This window comes from Hetaerina americana, unplaced genomic scaffold, assembly GCF_022747635.1.
Source record: "Hetaerina americana unplaced genomic scaffold, ioHetAmer1.1.p SCAF_1, whole genome shotgun sequence".
In the NCBI taxonomy this organism is placed as follows: Eukaryota; Metazoa; Arthropoda; class Insecta; order Odonata; family Calopterygidae; genus Hetaerina; species Hetaerina americana.
Genome location: NW_027286069.1, coordinates 59,339,899 through 59,361,299, shown reverse-complemented (window position 1 = coordinate 59,361,299; position 21,401 = coordinate 59,339,899). Strand labels below are relative to the sequence as shown.

General features: G+C 35.3%; 1 protein-coding gene across 2 annotated transcripts; it reads left to right on the top strand.

Moving 5' to 3' along the window:
* The first annotated feature begins 4,629 nt into the window (after window positions 1-4,629).
* Window positions 4,630-20,523, top strand: Snup (snurportin-1). 2 transcript variants are annotated; one of them, XM_071582890.1, is made up of 7 exons: window positions 4,630-4,881; window positions 5,007-5,106; window positions 5,231-5,371; window positions 5,456-5,644; window positions 12,698-12,982; window positions 14,942-15,166; window positions 20,173-20,523. In XM_071582890.1, the coding sequence occupies exons 1-7, from the start codon at window positions 4,733-4,735 to the stop codon at window positions 20,173-20,175; spliced, it is 1,092 nt and encodes a 363-aa protein (XP_071438991.1). In that variant the 5' UTR covers window positions 4,630-4,732; the 3' UTR covers window positions 20,176-20,523. The 2 variants fall into 2 exon arrangements, with proteins under 2 accessions (XP_071438991.1, XP_071439000.1); XM_071582899.1 differs by having other exon boundaries at window positions 4,989-5,106.
* The last annotated feature ends 878 nt before the right edge of the window (window positions 20,524-21,401 follow it).

The window sequence follows — 21,401 nt, the reverse complement described above, 5'->3', positions numbered from 1 at the left end:
CATAGTCCTTCAAGATCATTAATTCAGCAAATAATAATTTTAAGAAGAGTTAAACAGGGTGGGGAGAATGGACTCCCTAATTTCAAATATCAATGAAGAGCGTGCAGGTGAATAAGCAGAGTGAGAGTTGTGGCATTAGCTGGCGGAAACGATGACATTTTCAGTAGTCACCATGCAGTGGTCTGGTGAGCTTCAAGGCTTTGACATAGAAATATTCTTTAAGAACAATTATAATGTGGTGGTGATGCAGAGGATACTGTGGTCTAGCAATGAAGTGCATTTTCACCTCTCCAGCTCAGTAAATAAGCAAAATTTTCATTACTGGGTGACTGACAACCCTTGCGAACTTCACCCAAGATGTTTTCATAGCCCCAAAGTGACTGTACCCTCCATAGGCATTATTGGGCCTTACTTTTTTGAATCTCGAGGTTCAACTGTTACTGTGAACTCTGTGCACTATTGTGAGATGCTAGAGAACTTTTTACTCCCCAAAATGGTGAGGAATATGACAGAGAGGAGTCCATTCTGCCACACCCTATATAATCCATAAAATGTTGCATAATACATGAAAAATGGCCAACATAGGAAAACAATAGAAAGAAGATGGAGACTCAGTTAGTTCATATAGGTATTTAGTCAATGTAAAATTAATTTTAAGATTTTAAATCAGGACGTCATATCAATGGCAAACTTACATATGAGAGGAAGAGAAAATTCAATAATCCAAGTTAGAGCAAATAAAAACGATAGTGTAAAGGCGAGGGAAGGTACCATAATTACTCAAAGAAAATATCCCTAAAACAGATGAGCATATAGTAGTTCAGTTTAAGTATAAGTAAGAACACGTGTTAGTTTTAGAATATATTGGTCAATGAATGCTATTCCAAAAATGAATAGATCATTAAATGCATTTATAAAATTATTCAAGATGTGTACTTAAAAAGCAATTCATCAAAATGTTTAAATTCACAACAAATCAATCAATTTACCCAATACATAAAGAAGAAACAATTTAGTTTTCACTAGCACTATGTTGTTCTATTGATATATAAAATGTCATCAATTTTATGGTTCAATTACAGGTCAAATATAGGTTTCCATCAGCCTAAAAATTCAAAATTTTACTCAAGCAAGAAAACTGTAGTTGAAATGGAATTTTTCTTTAATCATAAGCCCAGATGCATGATTTTTTTGGTTCCAGTTCCTCCTGGAACACCACTGCTGGCATTGGGACAGAAACTGCCCCCCCCCCTATTCTGATATGTAAATTTCACATACTATTGAGCATAGTATTAGGTGAGTAATACCCTCACCTATCAAACCAACCTTAAGATTGATAACTACGATGGCCAAGAATAGCCTAATCAAGATAAACATGGTTGATCTTATTTCTGCCATGTCTTATAAGAGGCCAGTCAGTAACTATCAACATATATGAAGACAAGTACATGAACAGGGCAAACTTTAAAGATACACTAAGGAAGATCATACACTGTAGTTAATTTTATGTATTAATGAATGTTACATGATATGATAAAGAATTTGCTTTCAGCAAATTGAGCCAAAAATGAGGCAAACTTCTTATATATCAAGAGATTGAATAAGGTGAAACGTGTTCAAGCATGCATTTAGCTACAATTAAAATATGGGTATTAATTGCTAAATGATGTAAATATAACTGTAGGCTCTGAATCAGCTTAGGATGATGAAGATGGGAAAAGTCTCCTTTGGCATCATCTGGCAATCATGGAAGAAGCTACAAATGCCTCAAAAGAAGTGGCTTAATACAGTATATTATATATTATGTCCCCAAAATCATCCACAGCTGCTGCTACCAGTTGTGATTTAGGGGAACCTTGAATTGACATTCCTACTTCATTAGCTCATATACAGATCAAATTCAGATTCGAGCAGTGCTTGTACCATGACATCTTCCTATCATGGAACCATTAAGAAAAGTTCAGTCTGCAAGTAACAACATATAGAGCTTTTCACAACCAAAAGAATATCTGAAAGTTCAATTAAAAGACATATCCCAAAAGTATTGGAATGACACTTAGCGGATGGTTACCAGGAATAAGTTTTGCACTATGAAATCAGCGGTTTCAGTGTGACCCTATTATATCATAAGTACACAGAGGGAGGAGATTGGCACCAAGCAATTAAGAATATAGACACTGTTCTTTGACTCACTCTTACTTCTTCACTGAAAAGAAGACCCCATCTTTCTGTGAGGATGGTGAGTCCCCTATGACTGTCAAACATTGACAGATGGAATGCAAGAATTATTAGGTTGCATTCAATAGGCTAAATGTCAATGGAGTAGTTTCTGCACTAGGCAATAACCCAGATGTCCGTAGCCGAGTAATTTAATTTTGAAAGGTATCACACTTACAGCAACATGCGAATGATTGATCACAAAAATCCCCTCTTGGCTTTCATGTTATTTAAACATTAATAACATGACTAATCGTTTCCTGTTCCCTTTCATATACAAGTATACTGTGGTGTGAGAGATGTTAATTGATCTTAGCAGTTGGCACATTCAAACATGTCTACTACTAGGGCCCTAATAGTTAGGAGTGTATAAGATTGTGAATTAAATTACTCGCTTTTAGAGTAACCTCAAATATTATATACTAGGATATATTAATAATAATAATACTAATACTTTATTCATTTTAAAAATGGTACAACCATATTAAATGTCGTCAATATAAGTATTATTTAACATATAAACATACTTTCTTAAATGTGATGAAAATTGTCACAAAAGAATTCATCCAGTGAGTATAGTGGGTGAGCAAGTAACCAGGTATATACCCTATTCTTGAAACTCTGGATAACATCTGATTTCAACTGAGTAGGCAGATAGTTATACAGTCGTATGTTCATATTGTGAAATGTGTTGTAAGTTGATGACAATCTACAATAAGTAGTATTTAGATTCGATTTACCTCTTGTGGAATAGTTATGGAGGTTGGATCTTAATTGGTAAGTTTCTAGATTAACTTTCACATGAATCAGAGCCTTAAAGATATACAGACAAAATACAGTCATGATTCTATACCTAATAAAAAAAGGTTTGCAGGAATCACGTGGTGGTATATTAGCAAGAGAGCGAATAGCTCTCTTTTGCAGTAGCAAAATTTGTTTAACATGAGGGGAATGACCCCATAACTCAACACCATAATTCAAATGACATTGAAAGAAGGCATGGTAAAGTGTTAAACGATACTCATTTGAAATGATAAAGTTGAGCTTTCTTAACATATAAACAGCTTTACTAAGTTTATTACAGGTCTGACTGATGTGAGTCTCCCAATTAAGTTTTGTATCAATATAAATTCCTAGTATTTTAGCAGTTTCAATATCAGTTATTTTTTATTTAAGACTGCACACAATATGCTGAGTTTTGTTAGTATTTAATTGTAAATGATTAACATCAAACCATTCCTTAGCCTGTTTTTGGGTAGCGCTAGATCGTAGCGCTACCCAAAGTAGCGTATTGATTAACAACAAAATGTTGTGGGGCAATCAGAGGATCTGCAGCAGAGTAAGCTGTTAAAATTTGAATGATTTTAACAGTTGTTAAAAGTTTACCACAACCTCTTAGGTAAGAATGAGTATTTCGCTTTTTACGGGAGAGATAGTATTATAAATGCATTTTGCGAGTGCATTAATCAATGTCTACACAGTTGACAATTGAACATCCTTTCTCGCCAAACCTATCTGCTACCTGCAAAAACAATGTATTTGTTTTGAGAATGCACAGTCTATGGCCTATTATACACCTTGGTTACGGTAAATATTCATTGTTGACAAATTAATCAAAAGTAGGAAATGATGTACCAAATTACCGTTTCTACGGCAATTACTCTAAGAATGAGTAAGACAGTGAAATGAAGAATGCTTAGTCCGCAAAGGGTGGAAAGCATTCATTTCTGATATGAAACAATATCCCAATATGTGGCCAAAGGATATCAAGTGAGTAATAAAACACCAACAATATAAAATGGTCAATCAACCTGATTCATAAAGGTCATGCATGCTATATTTTAAGAAAGGAAAGGAATTATAGCAATGTACTGGGAATACAGAAAACTAGAGTTTGAAATTACAACATCTATTATTAAATGCAAGTAACAACCAAGAGAGCGTGGTAGCCCAATGGGTTGAATGCCGGGCTACTGACCGTAAGGCTCAGATTCTTCTCTTCCAGGGATCTTCAGCTACCAAAAATGTGCAACCTTTTGGTTACCAGATTCTCCTGGAAAACCACAAGCGGCAGAAGGGAAGTAACAGTCCCACATATCCTCTTCATAAGTCGTAACTCCACACGAGCTAATTTCAGGTGAGGTTGTTCATGAAGGTCAGCTCATCCGACCTATGAAACCACACTAGGTTCATTACTGAGGTTTCACTCTAGTCAACACAAGAGAAACGTATCACGTCCGGATTCCAGGGCTGTACAGGTATTTGCTGCGTGAAAAATCACTGTCCTACAGTGGCACATGAAGTATTCTGTTGAAAAGCAGTTTGAATCAAATTTTATTAGCGCGATCTTTCACTCGGGGTAAGAATTTTCCAATTTCATTATTGTTTTGTTTTGCGTAAGCTACAGATGGTGGCACTTATTTAACTTGCTTGTGAGAAGAGAAATTCAACCATGAAGACTAGAACATCGTCCTGATGAAAAATTCTCAAGAAAAAGGACAATTTTTAGATTTCAATGGCTTTCGCGATGGATTTATTAGGTCATACGCGCGACACATTTGATGAAAAATCAGGCACTCAATCCTGTTACCATGAACTCTACAAAAAGCGAAGTGGTCTTAGTCAAGAAGAAAGAAGGAGGAGGACTTTGGAAGCACAAAAAAAGTACGTTCGCAGTTTGATCTTTTGGGTTGCAAGGAAATGCGTACATGACAGTTAAAATCAAGGTCCCTGTGAAAATTACATATATTTATTTTGATTCTGAATGGTAGTGGTTGACTTCATTTTAGGAAAAGGAATGAGCTTTTTGATCTTAACAGACAAATTCAATTTGATGAAAATGAGCAATCGGAATCGATGGACGAAAAAATGGAAGTTGGGCAATCCCCGGTAAGTAAACCTATGCCACTTTTATGTTTGACCATGGATGATATAAGTAACAAAGTTAATATAGTTTTTTGTCTTTACATTATTGTCTTTTATATTATCTGACGTTTCTGTCTTTATTTTCAAGTCCCAGAGTAAAAGGAGAGGTGGGATTTGTAAAATGTTGATGTTTTCTGAATGGATGACTGAGATTCCCGAAGATTTGCAAAATAATTGGTATTTTGTACCGTCTCCAGTAGGTAGGAGATGTGTGCTTAAGGCTCACAAGGTAGGGTATTTTACCTACGTATATAAAATATTTAAACTGGACATGTATTTTGCTTTGGCGCTGAATAGCTGTTTTTCTCTCAAGGGCGTCACAAAAATATTCTCCAAATGGGGAAAGTTCCTAAAAAGGTTCCAGTCTGCTTTGCCGTCAGGTTGCAGGGGAGAATATAAACATGGACCTACCATTCTTGATTGTATTTGGAGTGAGCCTAAATCAATTTGCTATGTTCTGGATGTAATATTTTGGAAAGGCCAATCATTTATTGATTGTGAGGTAAGACTTTATTTGTAAAATATCTTTTCGTAGGGCTTTTCATTAAGCTTTTCTCTTGTCTTTCCGTATATACTGGAAAGTCATTTTGTGCACCCAGGAATAAGTTATAGTAGTTAATTTCTGTGAAAGTAGTTGACGTGTAGCGCAGTAATTTTCTTGAAAAATCAATCAATCCTTTGATATAGACTGAAGATTTTCAGGGAGGGCACATGGGTATCTAAAACGTACAATATAAACTAAATGAGATACTCAACTGTAAGCATCACTGACAAAAAATTACTTTGAATGGAAATACTCTGAAAATTTAATTTGTAATGGGTATTATTCATTTCCCACAGCTCATTGCTGATGTGTTAAAAAAAACTCCAAATTGCAATTTAAGTTATACTTTAAGATCTAAGAACTGTCCAAGAGCCCATTATTAAATATAGGGAACATGCAACATCTATTAAAACCTTCTTAGATTTGAAACAATGTTTGAGTGATTGTACGGTCACTAAATGCATATTGATATTAGTAGCAGGGAGTTGAAAGCCTTGTGCCATGAAGGTTTAGTTATGTAGTTAAATTGCCTTTGAAGGAGAGATTCATGCTATGTACACAAGATGTTCTTCCCTTATGCAGAATTGGAAGCTTTCTCTTATGACTTTCCAGAAAGTATTTGAACTATCAAGCTCAGCAGTTAGAGAGCTACTATAATTAATGAAAAAATGTATTGTAGTTTCCAATGAAATTGGGTGTTCTGTTATAACTAAAAATGGTAAAAGATGGGGCAAACTCATTAATATTCTGTGCATCATCCTATTCTTTGTATATCACTTTGGAATCCTTGCATATGGTTTATTATTGGCATATGTCGAAGTAAATCAAGGACAAATTGCTAGTAATTTAAGTTGTGATAGAATTTCACCAAGCATGTCTGAAATTTATGTTTCCCACTATTTACAATAGTATTTCAGTTTAAACAACATTTCTTGTATATATATCAGTGATGTGCATTGATACATAGTTGAGGCAGAAAAATAGATTTGAGCTGCAAGGAGATAGAAGAGATACATGCTGGATCTACACTGGGTTTAAATGTCTAGCTTGCAGTATTTTTGTATAGTACAGTTAAATTACACATTCCCTGTGTAATTAAATGATTTGGAAAAGGGCAGTATTTAACAAAAATTAAATATTTACTGAAGAAATAAACATTTTAATGATTATGTTAGTATCTCATGAAATAAATGCATTTTATGAATAAATGTAAGTAACAAACCTTGCACTGTTAATTTCTGCTGTTATGAAAAATATTGTTTTGAAGTATTTGGTAATAGGATATCATCTTCATAAAAAAAGACTTTTAAAAATGATGATGTGTACTGTGGATCTCCTCTTTTATTATCAGCATTATTTCCTTCTTCATACGTTTTACCTACTTGTTCAAAAAGCCCATTCTCTTCTTTCATCTTCTCCACTTACTTAACTTTCTTTCCTTTATTATCACTTACAGTATGCCTCTACCTCACAATATTTCCTCTGCCCACTCATTCTACCTTTTTCAAATTTCATCTTGCACCTTCCTCTCTCATACTGCCATACTCAAAAAATCCATTGTTAACCTGAAAGACTAGGATTCAGATCTACACAGCCCTACTCTCAGTATTAAAGTCTCTACTGGTCTTTTATTTACTTCTTTATTTAGTATCATTTTCATCAATGCCCCCCTCCTTGCAAATGCTTCTTCGGAAAACTAAATTCTTCTGTGTATTTATCCATTACTACATCCATTTTCTTTCTAAATACTTCCCTCATGTATTTGGACTGCTCCACTTATCATTGCTTATTACCTCATACTCAAATATTTAGCGCAGGCTTTCTCCCTCTACCTTATCTCATCAATTTGGTTTTCTTGTGGTTAATCTATAATCCTTGCCTTATTCTGTTTTTAAAAAACCGCAGTTATCAACCAAAAGGTTGGTTTGATAGGGTTGGGTAAAGCCTACCTAATACGTGTATGTGAAATTCACACATCAGAATAGAGGGCCAGTTCCTTTCCCTGTGCTGTCTGTGGTGTCCCAAGATGATCTGGTTCCTAAAAAATCATGAAATTTAAGTGAAGCTGAGGGTGCTTAGAGACATCACCTAAAATCAAATCTGAGACCTCCTGTCAGTAGCTCATTAATCTACTCACTGGACTACCCTAGTCATATTAAATAGCCACCAATCCTTGCCTTTACATGGTTGTCCGATTGTCTATTGTCATATAATCTGCAAACTAAATAGATTAAATAATCTCACTGGTCTCTTCAATTCCCAAATCAAGCAATAAAAGAGTATTCAGCAGTGTGTTATAAAGTGCTGTAAATAATGGCAACCCAATCTCATTCCCCCAGCTATTACTGCCATTCTGATTTTCTCTCCAGCTTATTATGTTCTAGCCATTCTAGCATTAGGCAGTAGATAGCTGCTGATTTTTACTGTTGAAATAATTTAACATGTAGTGCTATTTAGTATTTTTTATATTTAAAATTAATAATTAACTTGGTATCAGTTTGGAAAGAAGTTCCTCATTGGAGTGCATACTACAGACCAATATAATGATATTTTATCTCATTACTGAAACAAATTTCAAACATCTCCCTATTTGCATTTGTTATCAAGATAACAGATGACATATATTAACTGCAGCTAGCATATGCATTTGTAGTAATAATAAGGTTAGGAAACATTAAACAGTAGCCTTTTCAGAGCATGTCTGGTATTGGCTTATGCCAGCTAATGTTGTAAATGTGTATTAGACTCCTCTTGGTATACAGAAATACTTGGTTTCTGCGGTTTATTTCAAATATCTTTTTGGCTGATGGGTAATAAGACATATTTTCAAGCATTTGACTTTTTGATACCTAATAGAAATGAAGAGGGCTTAATCAACATCTGGTTTTTTAAATGTTTGCTCTCATGCACTAATTTTCCAATTTATAAAGGTTTTCAAAGGATATGTCACTCACCAACTGAATTTTGTGAGAAATAGGAGCTCGAAATTGAAAGCCCCATACCTGAAGGATATTCTTCCTTTGCACATATACCCTTCCCCTTTGCAGTGGGTATGCTTAAAGAGCTCCAATATATCTTAAAGGGTCAGTTCTTAAGATTTTTGTAATTAATTGTAAATATTCAAGTAAAACCACCAAAAATTGGTCTGTAATGGATAAAGTAGCTGGTGTAGTGCATCTTTAGGGGGTGGACATCTATCAGAACAACTGGAATGTGATCTTGGACAAAGTGAATCAGGAATGTGAGGAGGGACATTCAGTATTCCCTAATACTTGTAAGTCACTTCCCTCCTAAAGGTACCTTAAGTACCAGGCAGGGAGGATGATAAGCGCAAATGATGCCTGTGGTAGCTTAGCTACTGTTAGGGCCTCCCTTGGTGGAAACTATTGAAGAGCTTATTAATAGGAATGAAAAGAAAACGTTTTACACAGCAGTAAACCATATGACTAAAGAATATAAATTATGAGTTGACTCTTGTAGGAACAAAACTGGCGAACTCTTGAGTGATTGGAAAGATTGGCTGAATATTTCAATGAATTGCTCTGTAATGGAGTAGCTTAAGGGATAGAAGAGCAAATAAGACTTCAAATAGCAGATCAAGATGAGCCCCTTCCATGTATATAGAAGCTATTATGAAAGTGTGGAAAATTAGAGCATTAAACGTGCTAGTTTATAATGTTTTGAAGTCTGAGAGGTTTCCAGAGGAATGGAAGATAGGTTTGATCTCCCCAATACATATTTAAGAAAGGTGACAAAATTGATGGTTAAACTACAGAGGCATCATATTGTTGAATTTAGCATGCAAAATTTTCTTCTGCATTTTCCTGAAATGAATAAGTATGTGAATAAACACATACCCATGCTGGAGACATCCTAAAATAATATCAGTGTTGCCTTAGGACTGGAAAAAGCACCATTAATCAGATATTCACAGTAAGGTAAACATTAGAGAAGTGCTACTTATACAAAGTTGATTTGAATATACTCTTCATTGACTTCTGACTAGCTGTTCATAGTGTGAGTTGAAAAGACATGAACCATGCTTTAAGAGCTTTCAGTAATCCAGAAAAACTGATTAGATCGATTGAAATGGCGCTGAAGGAATGTTAAGTTTTTGTTGGGAGTAGAGTGAGTGGAGCCTTCAGGATAACATCTGGGGTAAGACAAAGAGATGTACTCAGTTGTATTATTCAACTTGTTTTTGCATTAAGATTACATTATTACTCGACTTATTTTTAATTAAGTGAAATATGAATGACATTAAGGAAAAGATTAATACCATGAAAGAAATTGCTATAAGCATGGGTCTCCATGTTATAGAAGAAAAGGCCAAATACACGGAAATGCATCTCCACAAAGCAGATATGCAGCGCAAAACTATGTTTGGGAACAATGAGTTTCAGAGTGTCTAAAAGTTTACTTATCTAGGAGTCATTCAAAATAAGGAAAATTAGATTTATAATCAGATTGACTAAAGGGTGATAGCTGGCAATATGGCCTTTTACGTTAATGTACCTCTCCTAAAATCAAACCTCCTGTCAAGAAAAATAAAATTGAAAATGTATAAGGCTCTCCTAAGACCTGTTGTAACATATGGAGTAGAGGGGTCCTATCCAAGAAAGACGAAGAAACACTTGCAGTATTTGAAAGGAAAATAATGAGACTTATGGCCCATCAAGAGGTGGACAGATGTGGAGAATCAAAATGAATTGGGAGATAAATGAATAATTAGGAGGGGATTATATAGTTAGGTTCTCCAAGGCATCCTGCCTAAAACACATTTTGGCTGCGAACTAAATACAATAAAACGCATTGCCGTCAACAATGGCTACAAGGAGGATTTGATCACCTCCTTACTCTGGAAGAAAAAGATCAAGCTTGCCACTGATATAACCACTTCCCTGCAAACAGAACGGACCACGGAAACCCAAAAATAGTGCAAAATCCTCTTTACCGTGTGAGTGTAATGCCCAATATGTGGGCCAAACGGGTAGGAATTTCTCTACCCAAATCAAAGAACATAATAAGTGCACGATCTTAGGCAACACCACATCAATGATCACCAAACACTTACTCGAGACCAACCACACCTGTGATTTCAAATTAAAAGTGCTACATGTGTCAAATAAATGCAAAAAATTAGATGCGTTGGAACAATTGGCAATTGTCCAATGAGTAAAGAAGAAAAACCTCCTCCTCAGTGACATGCAGTTCACTTCCTCCTCCCCCCCTACTTTCCATCAACTTTCGTTGGTAAACATTGACCACCCGTGACACACAATCGCCCCCGTCCTTAAGTGCTTCCCCCCCCCTCCCAGTGTGTGAGTTAAGCAGGGGTATTCCGCTGCCACCTTTCCAGAAGGGCCTAATCCCCGTCGCATTCAAACCTCAGCTCGCCTACTGGCGTCGTCCCGGCTACCAATGGGTATTGGTGACTGCCACCATTCACCCAAGTGGACCAGTTTGCACCCTAAGACTATGTGTACTGTTTTTAACAAGATCAAAATGCTGTTTAACTACTACTCCTGGTGAATGTCTCCCTTGTCTTCCCCCCTCCCCTCTCCTTCCCCCCCTTGTTTCCTACCACGTCCTCTCCCCTCCTTCTGGAATCTTAAATGTGTATAAGCCTACACACAACTTCAGTTTGTTACCTGATGATGATGTAATGCATCAAAATCCGGTCGTAAAATAAAAATTTTATCAAGTGGAAAAGTGCTACGATCAGTTACTCAAATTGACTCAAAATCAAAAGAAAGCAACAGTTTATTTTGAGAGTATCATTTTTATTGACATTTCATCTTAATCACTCATATAATTGTTTTTCTCTATTTCCGTATGCATGCATCAGTAAATATTGTAAAACATTACTCTTTCCATGATCGCCTCCAATCTTACATTTTAGAGGCAATCATAGAAACTATGAGAAAAGTTTCTCTCTATAACATTGGGGCATGGTTGCAGTCAAACAAGGTGCAATGATTAGAAAATGGGGTTTAGAATGTATGTTTGTCATTCCAATTGAGTTTTAATTTTATTTCCTGAATTTAAGCTTTGATATATCCTTATGATGCTTAAGATTTTCTATGAATTTTTGCTATGGGAAGATTCCCATTTCCGAGGTATAAATGCATGTGAGACAGAGAGAGCGAATTATATCAATTATACTCTGGGTCAGGGTAGGTTACAGAAGGCTTTCCCAGGTCTTGCTTCAACCAATGTTATTTTAGCATTTGCAATCCTTCAGAATTTACTAGTGGAGTACATGAAACTGAAAATGTTGTGAGAATTGGTGATGCTTTTACCACAGACTATTTAAATACCTAATTGCATAGCTCACAGAGTTTTTTACTTTCTTCTTAATCATTAGCACTTTTGTTTAATACATAACATTACTGTGTTACTCATTTTTTGCCTAATCTGGTAGCATGTTGTTATTTTTTGCTTGGGTTACCACAAGCCGGTTTTTAAGGGCAGCTATATTTTCATTGCATTGTAGCATCTAATCCATGTTTAGTTGGGCAGGCATGTTGCCAGGAAGATAAGGGATTGGTAGATGTCTCATAATTTGCTGGTCACTAAGGGGTGACATTTTCATGTCATCATTAATTTAGTTATTTAACTCTATAAATACTATAAGTGACTGGAATGTTATTTTTCTCTGTTATTTAAAACTATTTTGTAATATATAATTCAATAGGTGTGTATATACCATAGTTAGGAACTGCACTCATATGATAAATTCATCTATTTTGATTAAGTATGAAAAGTATCATATTTCATCCTCAATCCATTATCATGTGATCCCAAGTACTCACATGTAGAAAATCAGAATGAAAAAGTATCAGTTTTGTCAAATGTTTCTTTTCGTTCGTGCTGTATGCATTTTCTTTTGATGTGGGGAAAGCTTCTCTCACCCCTTCCATCTGATATCAAACTTCCAATAATATTTTACATATCCATAAAAGGCTCTTATCATGCTTCTATTATTATATTTTTATTGTTTTATTTTAGGCAGAGTTTCGTTTTTACTGGTTGAAGACTAAATTTGAAGAAACCCCCGAGTTGCAAGTAATCACAACCCAAAATCAATCTGTATTACAAGTTCTTCCTAGCTGTCTATATAGCCCATCTGATTTGGCTGGTGAAGTGGGAATAAATTCAGCATGGGCCACAAATTCTACTAGTCTTGATGGTATTCTTTTTTATCATCAGAAAGGGCATTACTATTCTGGAGAGGTCACACCACTTGTTGAATGGCTAAAGCCTTTTATGCTGCCAGAAGTTCTTGGTGTTGAGGTAAGCTATCTTATATCCCTTATGGCATATCTTCCTTTTCAGTATAATTCTTCTCCTGTGTACATTTAATAAGTAATTCAAGTAGTTGTGGAAGAATTATCCGCCTCCCCTTCATTCCCAAAGTATGTGGCCCATGAAAGTACTCCCAGGAGGTAATTGGAAATGAATGGCAGAAAAAAGTCAGAGTGACTTATGGTCATAAATAAACAATGCTTTGCAGGAGAGTTTTCAATTCAAGGTTTAGAAAATTTTTCTAATTTAAAACTAATGAATAGAAATTATATGTTGAGTAATTTGTAATAAGACAAGATGTTTCAGCTTCACACAAGGGAAAGAAAGTATACTACTGGAGTATTTTTCTTTAATCATTTCAGTTAAAAGGAATAATTAGAAAAATATTATGTTAAACTTAGTATTCCTCTTTGGTCAGTGGAACCTACATGTCATTTTGAAAATTCTACTTTTCAATACTATTGTCTTTATTAATGGTATTCTTCGAGTTAAGATGAGTTTGGGGTTGGTAAAAAGACTGCTACATTTCTGTGAATAACCCTCAAAACGACCCACTACAATAAAATAAATCTTTCTTTAATTCTAAATGCTTTCTCCCTCCCAATGCAACTTGAACATCCAATTCTTCCCCTATTTCGCATGTCTAACATTCTTCTCTTCATCACAACCATCAATATTCCATTACCAATCGGAGTGCACTGCATTTACTTTTCTTACCTCCTTCAAATTTTCCCCTTCCACCTTCTCCAACCATTCCTTACAATACTTCATCCAATACCTCTTTAAATTCATTTACTTTTCCAATTCTTGACTCTTCACTTCTCAAAAGCCTGTAATCTGTACTTATCCTTGTGACTCAATAACCAAGTTTCCATGCTGCACCAAATTACTCTCCATATCAAATTTTTCTATAATCTTTTCTTTATATCCTTATCCAAGCTCCTTGTCATCAACTCCCTCTTTGTAAACTCTGCTTTGCTTAGTGAAATTCTTTTTCCTTATACCTGCAATAGTTCATACTCTCCAATGTTAATACTCCAATTAGTCTTTCTTTTTCTCAAGTGCCTAATTAAATTTGTTTTATTGACAGAGATTCTCATCAGATACACATTGCCATAATTTTATAATCCTTTGGCTGGCTGGCTTTCTAAAGTTTGATCATCAGCAAATCTAACTGGTTTTATGAATTCCCCCTACTTTCATTCTCTTCTTACTTTTCTTTCTCTTCTCTTTCACTCTTATCTCTTCCTATCCTCTTATACCATTTCCTTCACATATATTTTGAAAAGCAGGATTGATAATACCTCTGTATTACACTGCCCTTCCTAACTCTCCACCTTGTATATACTCCTAAGCAGATTGTGATATGTCCTGGTTATGGATAAGTCACATCCCTACAGTTTACTCCTAGCTTCTGCAAAATATTCATGAAGTTTACCTAATTTACTTTAGCAAAGGCCTTCTCGAAATCCAAGAAGCAAGTAAATACATCCTGATCATGCTCTATACTTCTTTCAATCAGCAACCTCACTACTTCTATGGCCTAACACATACCTCTCCCCTTACTGAACCCAAACTGATTATCTCCCAAGTAATCCTTTGGCTCTTCTCCAAGCTTTAGTTGATGGTGCTAAGGGCTACCTTAGCTGTGTGTGAAATCAAACTTATTAACAAATAATCATCACATATGCTGGTTTTCCCTTTTGTGAGATGGAATTTTTTTAGGATGGAATGCTTATCTGACAATCTGCTAGCCAAATTCTTGTTTCATAATTCCTCCCCATAAATTGTATGAATGAACTCATGAAAGCTCTGCCTTCTTCATATAGAAACTCTTTGAGTAGTTCTGCTAGGAGATTGTCTATCCTCTCAGGCTTGTTCGATTTCATTTTCTGTAACACCTTGGAAAAGTATTATTTTACTTTTATCAAATATTTGAACTTCTAGGTTCCAGATGTCTATCTACAAGAGCGACCAGATAATTATGTTTCTATTGAACAATATATTGCAGAAGAAGCTCTAAAAAAGAAACAATACCACAGAAGGAAAAATCAAATGGAAGTAGATGAGGATGCAGCTGTTATGGAAGAAGATATGAAGGATGGATGTAGCATTCAAGAGGAAATGGAATCAGTCTCTGGTGTAGATACACCCAATAAATCGTATGACCAGGTAGCCCAATGCTTGAAAAAGTCAACGTAGTAAATACTATGGCATACATTTCCATTTCCTACCCACCCATACAGCCAACAAAAGTTAGAGAGGCTGAGTCATTTACTATGTTGACCTACTTAGTTAATATTGCTAGTAAAGGTATGTAAGTATAGTTAATTATTAAGAGAAAAAAAACAGTAATCAACCCGAAGGTCAGTTTGGTAGGTGATGGTAGACTTCACCCAGAACTAAGCCCGACGGCATGTGAAATTTATGCATCAGGGTAGGGGGGCCAGTTCCTTTCCCTGTGCTGGTTATGGTTTCCCAGGAAGATCTGGTACCCGAAAAATCACATTGCCTGGGTGGAGCTGCGGGTGCCCAGAGAGGCTTGCGCGGGAATCATACTTGGGCTCTCTGGTCAGTTGTCCAACGCTCCATCCCTGGAATACTGCGACCCACAATGATTTATTATGGAGTCTAAATAATCATATGTGAACAAAACTTTGCTATAGCGACTCAGTCAAATGTCTAGCAAATCAAATCATGTTGAAAAAGATTAATTAGGGTTGCATCATGCAAACTTCCCTGCTTACTGAAACCCTACAACAGAAAAAAATAGTTGTTGTTGGCATATGATGTTAAGCATAGAATAAGGTAAAATATGACTATTAACATTCCTGACATAATGACATTTTTTACCACTGTAAGAACTTCTTGTTTGTTATCTTGGCTGCGAGCATTTTCACAGACCTATTGCCAAATGACATCTCCTTTGTTAAGGTCTAAAACCTGGCACAAATGGACATACATCTGATTATTTAGTTGTTTGGTCCCTGGTTTAAACCATGATTTTCATCTCCAACCAACTTCAACTTTCAACCTCCAATCTCTTTAATTTCACCTTTTCCTTTAATTGTGTAACAAGTCAAACTGAAATCCACTTTAAGGTTTATACTTTGTCACCTTCAACATCATCTTGTGTCACTGATTGTCACTCATTATTTAGTGGCAAGTTCCATTACTTTGTCTTCCCATAGCTCACTGGACCATGCTTATCCCCTAGTAGGATATGCACCATGCAAAGAGTGCCATTTTGGCTCAATATGGAAATATTTTTAGGTGTTATTGACATCTTTCATCAGTCCTTCATATTTTTTATGTTTGAGTTGCAAAAAAGAATATATGACCAGGAAATGGAGAAGTTATGCGAAGAAGAAGAAGTCAAAAGGGCCAAGTGATGGCAAAACCACAAAATTAAAGAACATAAAAAGCCATCAGAATTTCAGGCTCAAACTTTGCATAGCACTACTGCAAAATAAACTTTGGTAAACAAATGAGTCATCATCAAAACCAGGTGGCAGTGTTTGGTGAATACTGAGTCCGAGAATAAACTGTTTTTGAGAGTTTGTAGCACGAGGAAGCAACATCTGCAGAGCTTATATGGCGTTGAAGGTTGAGCATCCCGAATGATTCCAAATCTTCATGTTATTGTAACTGCTGATAGCTTTTCCAGCATTGTTAAAGGTTTCAGTTATATAAACTTACAAAACTCTCTCTTCCATTTCTATCGTCAGAATGTGAAAAGTGGACAGAACATGACGAATTTTAGCATTACTTTTTAAGGGCCAACATTAATGCATAATTCTCTCTAGCATCTCTAGTTAAGTGGTGCATCTTATTCACCAAAACAGCAAAATACACTGCTTAATCATTATGTTTACTAGCAAAGTTTTATTATCAAGTTATCCCACCCTTAAAAGTAAACTTTTGTTTGTGGTTATCTAGGATGATTTGGTACCCAAAAAGTCATGCACAGGTGAAGCCGAGGGTGTCCAGAGGCATCACCTGGAATTGCACTCGAAACCTCCCATCATTAGCCTAGTGCTCCACCCATTCTCGGGATGTCACCGCGTAGGTTGTTTTTCTGACAACAGTTTCGCCCGTGTTTCAACGAGCGTCTTCAGGTCGAAGTGAATTGTTAGGCTGATTTTAGAAAGCATGCCTAAAAACAAGGCATAGGACCTTTTGGTGACTCCTAAATAAATGAAAGTGGTGAAAATTTGTTAAGGCTTGTTCATGGCATGTAAAAGGATAATTTTAAAAATGTTTCAATAGGTTCAAGCATTAATCAAGTGACACTGAACAAATTTGGCGAGCGCAATATGATTTTATAGCGACCAGGGGATGTACAGAGGACTCATGTCACCTATCCTAAAGGGCAAGGGCATACTTTAAACCTTCTATCTCATTATTACCGTTTTGAAAGAATAAAATAAGGTGTGCGAACAGTGGGAAACATTGTGAGGAGAGGATGATGAACAAAATGGATGTTATATTATTCTGTCCTGGAGTTAATGGTGGAAACTAAGCATGTCTATAAGGAGCCCATTACCCAAAAACAAGTCATTTTACTGTTACTTGTGGTTTATCCTTGTAAAGCCTTCATCAATGCCACTCCATCCAATACCCTTCTCCTTACTCACTGAATATATGGTATGGAATGTATTATGTTAGCTACTTTTTCTACTATTTTTAATTGATTTGAAAATTTAAATTTTAACTATGAGGAACAATCATGTCTTTAGACAAGATTTTTACTCATTGTTAAAATGTAAAATAAAAAAAACCCTGGCCTGGAAAATCCTGGAAAAGTCAGAAAATTTATTGTGGACTGAAAAAGTCTGGGGAATTTTCGGAAAGCTTTAGAAGTCATGAAAAATTGATTGTATGTTCGGAGAAGGGCATATTTTAGCTTTCACTTTAGTGGCAAGAGTATAATTCAATTGCATAATCTACAGATCATCTGGTAACTGATTTATTTCAAAGACTTGACTACCTAATGGCAAATGACAAGTTGTGTTCTTGTTGGTGTTGATAGGAGTGTCAGCAAAGGACTATGCACATAGAGCAGGGATGAAGTTAGAAGCATTTTGCTGGCTAGCTGGCAGGCATACTGTAGTTAAAGGACAGGTAATATAATTTTTGCCTGCAGCAAGCGCTCACGCTTGGAAGAAAAGTTGGGGTGCCAATTTTTCCCAAAAAAAATTATTATTGGTGATCAAATGTGACCCAAAACATATTGCATTAATTATTCAGAGCCTATAAAATCAATTCATAAATTATGGTTGACATTAACTTCAAAAAAAAAGGTTCATATGTAGAATATCTAACCTCAAATGATTGTCTTGGAACAATTTCTTGTGCCAATGAAATCTATAAGTATGGTACCTGTTTGCCAATGTTTAATAAAATTGTATGTTATCATTGATTCTGTCATTACTCATGACATCTATACATACATATCAATAAGGCTACATAAAAAGAGATCTAGTTGGGTTAATACATATCAAATCAACCAAGCTCACAAGTATCATTATAGACCCCACATAATGCTGATAGTATCTATCTGTAGAGAAAAAGATTTCTATTTTTTTAGATTTTTAATTGACACTAGAGCCCTAGTTGTCAAAAATACCCTGGAATATTATTTAATTGATTTTTGGACCTTATTTGGAATATTAGAAACCTTCTCATGTGATTTAATATATGTGGCATGACTGGTGCATGCCATTACATTTTCAAGGTGATTAAAGTATTTTTTTTAATTTCAGAATGTAGTTTTTTATTTAAAGCATTTTGTTTATTGGACTTTTTTCAACAAATTCTGAATATTCAAAATGGAATCTTAGTGGGATCACCTGAAAACAAAATTTTAAAACAGTATGAAATAATGACTAATTTTCTCATGCTAATTCATGAATGTATTTTCAGTATCCACTATGAAGCTTGAATCATGTTTTGGAATCCTACTTGTATGCTCTGGTGATGATCTTTAAAGAATCAATAATAATCGACATTACATTATGAATTTTCTTCCCTTACATATTTGGGCACACATGGTTATAAGCTCTTACATACTTACTGGCAGTAGCGTAATTGTTGAGTGGTATATATATGGAATAAAGTCTCAACCAAATAAATTTGTGAAATACTTTTAAACCAAACATGATAGCAAAACCATCTTCATCAATTTTTGACCACTTCCTTTATGTTAAATTTTCGACAAGGTAATTTGCCACTAGCATAGTGATGTCAGGTAATTCAGATCCCTACCCATTGAGTCATAGCTACAGCAGCTGTGGATGCCACACCTCAATATTGAACACTTGCTAACATATAGGGGTAAGGGATATCATGGATCACAATAATATATTCCTCTAGTTAATGATCAGCTTTGTGGAGTCTTAAGTTAATATATTATTTGGAAAATCTTTGAAAATGTATTCATATCAGTGGAAAACTTGATAAGAAGGAATTAAAAATTTATTGTTTAGGTCTCAAAAGTTTGGAGAAGAATGCAAAAATAAAATGGATAGAAAGAAGAGGAAGCAAAGAAGTTCCAGACATGGTAGGGGAAGAGAGAAGGTTGTTAGGAGAATTTGAATAAAGCAGAATAAGTTGATGCGGGAGATATTGAGTTGCAATGGGATGCTGAAGATTGCAATAAAAATTTGGGAATAGACATTTTGGAAGGAATTAAGATAGATATAAAGTATTAAGGCTAAATATGGAGTTATGGTATGATGAGGTTTATGTATACTTTGTCATTTAAACGATTGGAAGTATGGTATTATTTTGTGATGCAGTCCATCTAAAACCTACCTTACCCAGTAACCTGATAGTCCTGTAGTAAGTAAATCATTGGTCATGATAAATATTTAATTTGTGAAATTGTCCATTTCTTATTGCTAACCTAGTAGACTGCTGCTAAACGATCTGGAAATTTGGAATTTTCTGTGTGACTCAGGAACCACCCTTATTGACACAATACATAAGCCTTTTATCTCTGCCCAATAAAAAGCTATAATCCTTTGAAATGTTTGTAACTAAATAAATGTTTAATTATGGCCGTTACAGTTCAAAAATATGATTTCCAGTGTAATGTAATGGAATTTTTTCATCTCGTACAATTCATATTTCTTTAGTAAATGCTGTTTGCATACTCCTTTTCTTTTTATTTACAGTGAAATTGGTGAGGAAACATATCTGGGAGAAGAAAAGTTATGAAAATACACCCGGAATTTTGAAATGACATGCCCCAGCATAGATGAATATGAAGCAAAACGGCAATGGTTTAAGCCCCAGTTGCCTTCTATTGAAATGGAATGGAGTACCCTAACTGCATTTAAAATGTAATTGATTCCTTCCTCAAAAAAATCTATCACGTCATTCAATTTTCAACTCCTGTATGAACTTGTGTGCATGTAGCAATTAAATCTGGACATGGGAAGTGTTTTGATGAGTCTGTATCAGTATTTTGATGCGTCTGTATCAGTGTTTTGATGAGTTTGTATTACTCTTATATAAATAAATATGTTCTGGTATTTCTGTATTTTTAATTTTCCACTAGTGCTGGTTAAAAGTATCCCTATACACAGTTAAGTATACCCATATACTGTAACCTCGGTACCAAGGTTTGGTTATGCAAGCACTTGAATAAAAAGAGGCCTCACAACTGGACATCTGAATTGAATGAAGCTTTGAAAAGCAGCTTGAATCTTTTGCTAAAGGTGCTTTCTTGCAGTGAAGTGGTCAACCTCAAATTCTTATGGTTCCCCCAAATTATACATGGGAAGGCCCAGAAGTACCCGGCCTGACCTAGAGATGGTGGTTTTTGTTTGAAAAAATATCATTATTAGAAAGTATGCTATCTATTAAGCATGTTTCAAGTTTGAAGATGCCATATTATTTAGTATTTGTTTGGCAGCCATCAATAGCGAACGCTTTCAGTGAATTTGTGAAAATCAAGAAAATTGGTCATCGTTACATGATGCAATACTTTTATTTGAAAGGCCTCAGCCCAACCAATATAAAAGCTGAACTGGATTCTACTCTGTGTGAGTCTACTCCTTTGTTTACAACAGTAAAATATTGGGTAGCAGAGTGTATACGAGGCCATATAAGATGTCAAGACTAGCATCGCATTGGTCAACCAAATGAGGTGACGACTCAAGAAACAGTGAAGAAAATCCACTAAGTGATACTGGATGATGTGCATATCTGAATTCTGCAACACTTGCCGAACAGACTTTCCTGGCTGCACTATGCTCATACTAACTTTTCAGCATTTTCCCTTAAACTATATTATTGGTAAAGTCATCATGATCTCCTCGCTGACAACTTCAAGGTAAACAAGTATAATAAATGGGGATGGTCTATTCTCCTTAAGTATCAGAGACAATCATCATATTTC

Excerpts from the sequence above, each read along its gene's own strand:
- Snup (XM_071582890.1), top strand. The coding sequence starts at position 4,733 with ATGGCTTTCGCGATGGATTTATTAGGTCATACGCGCGACACATTTGAT. Across the intron at positions 5,107-5,230 it reads TGGAAGTTGGGCAATCCCCG|TCCCAGAGTAAAAGGAGAGG; the intron begins GTAAGTAAACCT and ends TTTATTTTCAAG. Across the intron at positions 12,983-14,941 it reads CAGAAGTTCTTGGTGTTGAG|GTTCCAGATGTCTATCTACA; the intron begins GTAAGCTATCTT and ends TTGAACTTCTAG.